The sequence below is a fragment of the Staurois parvus genome, unplaced genomic scaffold (assembly GCF_062004578.1).
Source record: "Staurois parvus isolate SC_StPar_1 unplaced genomic scaffold, SC_StPar_1.0 ptg000153l, whole genome shotgun sequence".
Taxonomy (NCBI): domain Eukaryota; kingdom Metazoa; phylum Chordata; class Amphibia; order Anura; family Ranidae; genus Staurois; species Staurois parvus.
Window position 1 is genome coordinate 2,425,233 of NW_028317949.1, and position 9,768 is coordinate 2,435,000.

Here is a 9,768-nt window from a genome sequence, read left to right on the forward strand (position 1 = left end):
AGGAGGAGGCGGAGAGGAATACAAAAGTGCATTTTGAGTTGCGATCATATTTGAATATATTTTTCGAGTTTTGTGTCACTTTACGTGGTAAACATATACAATGTATCCACACATATATGGTAATCAGGACTCCTAGGAATACTGAATTGGGTCCTATTCCACTATTCTTGCAGATATAAATAGGTATGAAAGATGGGGTTAAAACAGAATTTTTGCAGTGTGTGTATGTATATACAACTGACAGTATACATTTATTGATAGTTTACACTGTAAAAATAAATAATAAACTAGCCAGTTCCTGGGAACATGTGCTTAAAGCTTGCAAAATAATTGTGACAACACAAATTGTGCATCAAAGGGGCTGATATTTACAATGGAACATCCATTTGTTCAGGTTATGTTGTTCGCCTTAGTTTTGGGGGGTTTTTTTTAAGTGCAATATAAAAGTACCAAATTAAACCCACCAACATTGTTATGTGGGCTATGTTAAAAAGTAAACAAAATAAATGATAAAAAAACAACAACTAAGAATATATTTCTTAATTATTTTACTTTTATTACTGTTGCACCATTTATACAATTACATATATTTTCAATGCATCCATTTTACATCTTCCTTTTTTTGTTTTTTTTTTTTCCTTTTTGTTTCTGTTTTGCTTTTTTTTTTGTTATTTTTAAATAGTTACTTGCTTTCCAATGAGAATTGTGTTGGTGTCTGTGACATAGAATGGAAGAAAAACTGGAACTGCAAATCAACGCAGACTTTTTTTTTTTAATTATTATTATTTCCACTGACCAATAAAACAGAACTACAGGTGCACCCAACCACAGACATGCATTATTTCATCATGAGAAATCTAGGTAGACTAAGTAGGATGAGGATGTTGTTACTCCCAAAATATCTGGAGAGGAATAAGACAGCTAAAGTGGGATTTTGTTGGAAAAGTTTGGCCTTTATTCACTGCATTAAAAAAAATAGTAGACTGCAAATGAAAAAGAAAAAAAATAAATCTCTGAAAAAGATTTGATTGCCTTGGCACAAGCCCTATGGGCAAATTCAGAGAAAATCTCTCCTGTAATCTCATTGCAGGAGGAAAAACAAAAATATCACTGTACGTTGACCTTCCATTTTATAGCTGCTGCTCAGATGTACAAAAAAAAAAAAAAAAAAGCTCACAAACATCTATATAGCTAAACTTTTTTTCTTTAATTTACTTGACAGATTTGGTGGAATGTTTATTTTGTACATTTTGTCCCCCACAAAAATACTATTTGGATTTTTATATTGTTTCTGGGCATTACATGTATTTAATTCAAATCTAAATCAAGTTTGTTAGTATAGCTGAAAAAATAATCAAAAACAAAGAAAAACATAACTGAAGGTTGTTTTAAGTGGTTATTTCAAACAGGCTGTCCATCTTACTCTTGAACTGCTACGGTTTGATCAGAATTAGCTGCTGGGGTTTCAGTAGCTTTAACTTCATCAGCTGGTCCTGCAGGCTCAGAGGCCTTAGTAGAAGAACTAGGTGCTTCAGGTTCTGGAGACTTCACGGAAGATGGAGCAGGCTCACTGCTAGGTTTAGAGTCTGCAGCTGGAGCAGACTCAGTTTTGGCCTCTGGAGCGGAGGGAGCCTCAGTCTTTTTGGCTTCCCCATCCTCCTTGCTCTTCTCCTCTACTTTACTTGGTGCTGGTGCTTCTGAAGGCTGGGAAACCTTAGCCTCAGTGCTAGGTTCAGAGACTTTAGAGGCTTCGCTACTGGCAGGTGCAGCAGAAACTGCAGCTGCTGGTTCCTCTTGTTTAGATGCAGGGGGTTCCGCGCTCTGAGGTTCTGCCTTGGCTTCAGAAGAAGCCTCTGTCTTCTCCGATTCTGTTTTTTGTACAGCCTCCTTGTTAGCTGCATCTTTGTCTCCTTCCTTGGCCTCGGTTTTATTCTCTGCCACTTGGGAATCCTTATCATTCTTCTCATCCTTATTTTCCTTTGCATCTGCATTTTCTACAACAAGTTGGGATTCCTCATTGGCTTTAGTTGCCCCCTCTTCTTCCGTATTTGCTTCATCAGCCTTTTTGTCCTTGTCTTTTGATTTGTCATCATTAACATTGTATCCCTTCTTCTTCTTGCTCAGCTTTCCTCCCATGCTTAAAGCCCTAGAATAAAAAAAATAAAAATAAAAAAGGGTCACCGATGCATCCAAAAGACTATTTCACAGACTTATAAAGTTATGAAACCATGTAGTTAAAGTTTGGGTATGGTGATATACTCTGTAATACCTTTAGGAACATCACACATGTTGCCAATATTGCAACAAAAAATGTTAAACATCCATTTGTAATAATTTTTATTAGAAAATTCCTGGACATGCTAAAGGCAGATCAAAGATTAGCAACTTCCCATTCCCCAGCCTATGGGTGCTCACATCTGCCAAACAGCTCAAATCCAACAGTAGCACAAGCCATCCTGAGAATAATTCAAGAGGCAGATGGGAATCTCTGCCAGCTCAACCATACTAATTTTTAAAAAGGTAAATTAAAGTTCCCCTTCTGAATTAGAATATTAATAGATATTTACTACCTGGGTTGCAAAAGAACTTGTACCAAAAATTGTGGTAATTATTTTTTTTCAGGTTATTTTTTTCAGCTTATAGTTTAAAACAATTGTAAATGTCTATATGTACGAAAGCGAATCCAAAAAGGCAACACGCAGAATGTATGTATGAAAGCAACCTACAGCATCCAAAATTCTGATAAACTGTTAATGATAGCAGTTAACCATATTTCAGCATTTAAGTGCACTCAGGCACAATAAAAGGTCCACTATAGCATCCAGGAACTACTTACTGCAAATTCATTTTTTCATCTTTTATGTCACCTAAAATAAAAACTGCAAACTAAAATATATCATAAAGTAACTATAGAGAGATGCATCAAAAGTCATCTAACTAAATATGTAAAAGTGTCCTCATTCTGCCACACAAAAACACTAAAGCAATCTTCTACAAAATCTTGGGCTGACTAACTGTCACATGCAATAAGCAACAAAGCAGAATTTTTTAATGTCAAGTGACAGGTAGGTTCAAGCATTAGAAACCTGATTTCACTACTTTAAGGGTTACCCTTGCGTAATAACCAAAATTTAACTAAATTAAAGAATATGTACATACTTCACCATTACTATATCTTAGTTTTTATTTCACTTTTAACAGCATCTCCCCAGTGGAGCTTGAAATACAAAAAAATAAATAAATAAAAGTACAGTTTTCAAACCAGAAAGCATAGTTGGCAAGCTTCAAACAACGTGCTATTTAGCATTTGTCTTGTAGATGGAAAGCGCACCATGAACATCTTGCATTTATGTAATGTTTTTTGTCACAGTTTGAAGGGATGTACACAAGTTTGAGGACTTACATTTCATCTTATAAATACACTTTTGACAGCTCACATGATATGTATATGTATCTCGATAAACAAATTGTGCACTAAAAACACAACCCAACAACTACAGCAAAAAACACAAATATGGCAACTTTCTCTTGATAAAGCTATAAAATGTGCTTTTCTCTTTGTGCGAGACTAGTTATAGGATTACACTAAAAACTAAAGTAAAAAAAAAAAATCTCTTAAAAATGAAAAAAAAAAAAAAAAGAACAAACATTGCAGGTTACAGGGAGAAAAAAAAAACAGACCACATGGTTCAGTTCTGTAGAAAAAAATCTGTCCATAGAAAAGATCTGTCCATTTCAAACTTAATTGATCTCAGCCACAGTTCTTTCTTTTGGTAGTGGGTTGTCTAGATAATTGTATCACAACACAGTGGGGATGATTTACTAAAACTGGACAGTGCAAAATCTGGTGCAGCTCTGTATAAAAACTAACCTGCTTCCAACTTTTGTCAAAAGCTTAAAATGTCACTAAACACACATCATAAAAAAATGATTAATAAATGCTGTATTGCATGCTGTTCATACTCAGTCACTAGGAGTTTTGTTTTCTGCAAAAAACCTGGTTGAGCATGCTGCTCTCCATTGCCGCCTTCTCTTCATGTCCCCAATACAGCCAAGGAATTTGCAGCTGTAGTGGCAACCCTGCACATGCTCAGTTTTCAGTGAGTTTCAATGCTGAGCATTTCCTCCCTATCATATCTGACCAGCCTATGATTAAAAGGTCATGTATGTGGGCGTATACACAGTGGTAAATGTGTATATGCCCATTAACCAGCTAAACATAATGGGGGTGGGATATTACATGTAGATTAATGGCTGCTTCATCTCCCTTTTATTCTAAGACACAGGCTGGAGGGGCGTGACACAGCCTGTGACTGGCAGAAATCTGCCCCCATCCCATGTTATTCCCACAAAATAATAAAGATTAGATTTCAAATATATATATGTCAAAAACAGCCTTTGGAATACAGAGTAAAATAAATCTTATCAGTAAACTGTTTTTTTTTATTTTGAACACATGACAAGCAGCAGAGGACTAGAAGCTCCTCCTGACACTGTTTCCCTGCAGACAGGCTGGGAAAGAGCTGGGTCATGTAATAGCTGTACACCGATTAGGAAAAGGTACTTGTTTTTTTTTTTATGAAAATAATTACAGTGCCATCATCTACATACCAAAATAAAAGACAATGTAAATGAAACAGTGTGCATTTAGTATCACTTTAATTGAACAAGCTGAAGTTAGAAGCAGATTGGCTGCCATGTACAACTGTACCAAATTTTGCACTCTTCAGTTTTAGTAAATCAACTCCAGTGTGCTTAAAACTCCTGGCCTCTTTTGTCAAGTCACATTATCTCTTAAAGCAAGCCTGGCCATTGCCACAGCAGGGCAAAGCAACAGGTTCACCTAAATGGCAGCTACACCGGCATCATTTACCCACCTGCCCGTGACTTCCACTCTGGCTCACTTAGCTGCGAGGAGTGAATAAAAATACCCGGTACTGCTAGGTATGGGGAGCATGTGACTCATTCCTGATCATGATGGTGCTGTCACATGGGGGAGGAAGGATCCTCATCCCTGTGTTACCGTTAAGTCACAGCATGGAGCTCACACAGGCTTTTTGTTTGGTCCCAGTAGCCAGAGGGATGGGGGAGTTTTAAAAAAAACAAAAAAACAATACATCATGGGCATGAGTCAAAGAAAAAAAAAATTCCCAAAACATGCTAAATGCAGGAAAATATTCCATCTAAAAACTACAAACTTATGAGGAAATAAAAATAAAAGTATCCAAAAATGTGAAAATATCCATGGCATCACTTACTGGATGTTACTCAACAGAAGATAAAAAGATCTAGCAGCTATAATTTGTTGCACAAGTTTATTAACGCTGTCACACGGCTTGCATGGATTGCACAGAGGATACCATTTGGCTGCTGACCCAATCAAATCTCTTGATGCAGAATTCTGTCAGTATCACGTCATACAACCTATGTCTGCAGGAACCACTCATATAGACACGAGGCCAATAAATAACAGTAATAACAGAGACAGTGCTGTTTTGTTGAGTGTACTTAAAAGCCATACATAACTATATAAAAAGCAATAAAAAGCAGCAGCTATTTTTCTGATGCATTTTATCATCTTGATATTTTCCAAGTGACGATCCCTACAAGCAGTGCCAGTGTGATGAGCAAACTTTGATTCTAGCACTCAGACCTATGTTTTGGTCTAGCAGCGGTGGCGATTTACCTTTTAGGCTTCATCTTCTGAGCAACTTGTAAAGTTAATTAAGCAGCAGTGGTATTGTGGAAATTCTCAGTTTTTCAGACACTTATTTTACACGTGATTTTTGTATTTCTCCACATTCAAGTGTTTTTAGACACTTCTTTGGACGTTAGTTTGTGCACACAGGGTGTGATTTCTGGATTGACAGCACTACCTCTGTTGCTGAAACTCTCCCACTGTGAGCTGCAATGTCTAGGAGGAAAGGTATGCAAGACACGAAGAGGATTGAGCTCACTCAGGAAAGATAAAAAGGAAGATTGTGTCACAATGTAAAGATATATATATATATATATATATATATATATATATATATATATATATATATATATATATATATATATATATATACACATACACACACACACATATACATACACATACATATATACACACACACACACACACACACACACATCTATACCTATATACACACACACACACACACACACACACACACACACATATATACACACACACACACACACACACACAATCTATACCTATATACACACACACACACACACACACACACCTATACACACATATATGTACTGTCAGCCCAGATTCAGCCAAATGGAGCAAAGGTGATTGGACGGCGCTTCACAGTACAGATGGACAATGATCCAAAACACACTGCAAAAGCAACCCAGGAGCTTATGAAGGAAAAGAAGTTGAATATTCTGCAATGGCCGAGTCAATCACCTGATCTCAATCCAATTGAGCATGCATTTCACTTGCTGAAGGCAAAAACTAAAAACGCAGAAAGATTCACAAAGCCGCTTCAGTTAGAGCCTGGCAAAGCATCAGAAAGGAGGAAACCCAGTCTTTGGTAATGTCCATGGGTTCCAGACTTCAGGCAGTCATTGCCAGTAAAGGATTCTCAACAAAATATTAAAAATGAACATTTTATTTATGATTATATTCAATTGTCCAATTACTTTTGGTCCCATTTAAGGATGAGCATCACTAAATATCCCTATCATTTTATGAATGAAAAAATAATAATTTTGCTCTCCCTGTACAGGCAAAGCAGGGGTTCAGTCAGATATTCCAACAAGGTTATGTTACAAGAAATACTCTCAATCGATTGTGGTGCTGTTTTGCAACGTAAGGCCCTGTCCATATTACCATTAGAAACAGGGGCTTGGAGCACTTTTGCTGCTCCCCGAACGCCTAGCAAAGCCACTCACAATAGATAATATGGAGAACGGGCAGAACTGTTCACATTTAAAAAACCTGCAGCATTTGCATCACTTCACATATATACGTGGTTTTGCGCACCCCTGCCGCCCTGTAGCAGTATATCTGCTATAGGGCAGCAGGGAAGCGGTTAAAACATTTACATAGTGTTTACAGCACGTTTGAAAAGTGTTTATCAAATATCAGTGAGGTGGAAAAAGACACTTCCCTCTTGGAAAAAAAAAAATAAAAATCACTTGGAGAGTGTCTGGGGTGCATGTTTAAACTCATTTAAAATAAAAATTTAAAAAAAAAACCAAAAAAAAAAAACCACACAAACCATGTATGCAAATAAGGGGTGCCTGTAGATAAAAAAAAAAACTGCAGCTTCTGACTAAAGTTGAATATTGTCCTAGCTCTCTCTCCCCCCTGGTGCAGTAGCTGTGAGCTCAGTGTTTTTCAGAGGTCACTCCTGTGATGGTGGAGATGAGCAGTGGCCTCAATAAGCAATGTCCTGGGAGTGTTCCAGTCAGGCTTTACGAGGTCCAAAAATGGCCCTCATATAGCAAAACTCTGATGTACACTTTTTTTTTTATCCACAAAACACCCCATAGGCAATTTTCTAGGAAAGGTGAACTAACCCTTTAAAGGGCTGGTTCAAGCCATTCCTGTGTGATTCCCATAGGGTTGCCACCTCATCCCTTTAAAACTGAACATATTAACCGCTTCCATACCACCCTATAGTAGAAATACTGCTACAGGGCAGCAAGGGAGTGCAACATCATTCATATTATATATATATAGAAATAAGTATTTGATCCCCTGCTGATTTTGAATGTTTGCCCACTCACAAAGAAATGATCAGTCTAAAAATCGAATGGTAGGTGTATTGTAACAGACATGCATTTCTTTTGAATTTTTTTGTTGCTATTCTGTCTAACAAATTATGCACGGATTTGTATGTTCATGAGGGAAATCATTCAGCAGGATTTCTGGCTACCAGGTGTCTTTCATACAGGTAACAAGCTGAGATTAGAAGCAGGCTCTTAAAAGGGAGTGCTGCTAATCTCATTTTGTTACCTGTATAAAAAGACACCTGTCCACAGGAGCAATCAAACAATCAGATTCCAAACTCTCCATCCACCATGGCAAAGACCAAAAGAGCTGTCCAAGGATGTCAGGGACAAGATTGTAGACCTACACAAGGCTGGACTGGGCTACAAAACTATCACCAAGCAGCTGGGTGAGAAGGTGACAACAGTTGGTGCAATCATTCGCAAATGTAAGAAACACAAAACAACTGTCAGTCTCCCTAGGTCTGGTGCACCATGCAAGATCTCACCTCGTGGAGTGTCAACGATGAGAACAGTGAGGAATCATCAGAGAACTACACGCGAGGATCTTGTCGATCTCCAGGCAGCTGGGACCACAGTCACCAAGAAAACAATTGGTAACACAACACCGACAAGAATTGAAATTCTGCAGTGCCCGCAAGGTCCCTCTGCTCAAGAAAACACATGTCCATGCCCGTGTGAAGTTTGCCTCTGAACATCTGACTGATGCAGAGGAGGACTGGTTGAAAGTGTTATGGTCAGATGAGACCAAAATTGAGCTCTTTGGCATCAATTCAACTCACCGTGTCTGGAGGAAGAGGAATGCTGCCTATGACCCCCAAGAACACCATCCCAACTGTCAAACATGGTGGTGGAAACATTCTGCTTTGGGGGTGTTTTTCTGCTAAAGGGACAGGACAACTGCGCCACATCAAAGGGATGTACCGTCAAATCTTGGATGAGAACCTTCTTCCCTCAGCCAAAGCATTGAAAATGGGTTGTGGATGGGTGTTCCAACATGACAATGACTCAAAACACACGGTCAAGTCAACAAAGGAGTGGCTCAAAAAGAAGCACATTAAGGTCCTGGAGAGGGCTAGCCAGTCTCCAGACCTTAATCTGATTGAAAATCTGGCAACTCGAACTTTCAGCTCCCTCCACAAACGTCAGCCACCAAACCTTAATGACTTGGGGAGGATCTGCCAAGAGGAGTGGGCCAAAATCCCTCCTGAGATGTGTGCAAACCTGATGGCCAACTACAGGAAACGTCTGACCTCTGTGATTGCCAACAAGGGATTTGCCACCAAGTACTAAGTGATGTTTTGTGAAGGGGATCAAATACTTATTTCCCTCATGAACATGCAAATCAGTGCATCATTTGTTAGCAACAAAAAATTCAAAAGAAATGTATGTCTATTGTCTCTGTGTTACAATACACCTACCATTCGATTTTTAGACTGATCATTTCTTTGTGAGTGGGCAAACATATACCCATGAAGGAAATAAGTATTTGATCTCCTGCTGATTTTGAATATCACACACACACGCGCGCGCACGATTTTGCAGTTCCGGGTAGGGGGCGCGCAGGCACCCTAGGCTGACAATCACCGGGTCCCGGACACCGATTTCCCTCCAGCACCCACCGATCTCTGAGGATTTCCGACTGGGGAGAGACCTGTATGTAAACAAATACAGATCTCTTTCTTCCACTCCTGCACACTGCTTTGTATGGCTCTGCATAGTACAGCCATACAAAGCAGTGTTGCTTACAGTGAAACACACACACAGCCCTCATAGTAAAACAGCACACAGTTAACGCTTTGATCACCCCACGTTAACCCCTTCCTGCCTAGTGCCATTAGTACAGTGTCTTTTATTAGCACTGATCACTGTATTGTAACTGGGGATGTCAGTAACACCAAGTCTGTTCCCCCCCAGTCCTGCTATAAGTTGCTGTTCGCTGCCATTACTTGTACAAAAAAAATATAAAATAAAATTCATAATATATATATATATATATATACACACACACAC

The 9,768-nt window shown here is 38.6% G+C and overlaps 1 protein-coding gene across 2 annotated transcripts in view; it reads right to left on the minus strand.

Annotated features, from left to right (window-relative positions):
• Positions 1-533: 533 nt before the first annotated feature.
• The window catches only part of BASP1 (brain abundant membrane attached signal protein 1), a 123,823-nt gene continuing 114,588 nt past the window's right edge, over positions 534-9,768 (minus strand). For both annotated transcript variants that reach the window (XM_089674826.1, XM_089674825.1), the window contains one exon: positions 534-2,146. In XM_089674826.1, coding sequence (XP_089530952.1) covers positions 1,420-2,136 — 717 coding nt within the window. In that variant the 5' untranslated portion in view covers positions 2,137-2,146 and the 3' untranslated portion in view covers positions 534-1,419. The remainder of the gene's footprint in view (positions 2,147-9,768) is intronic.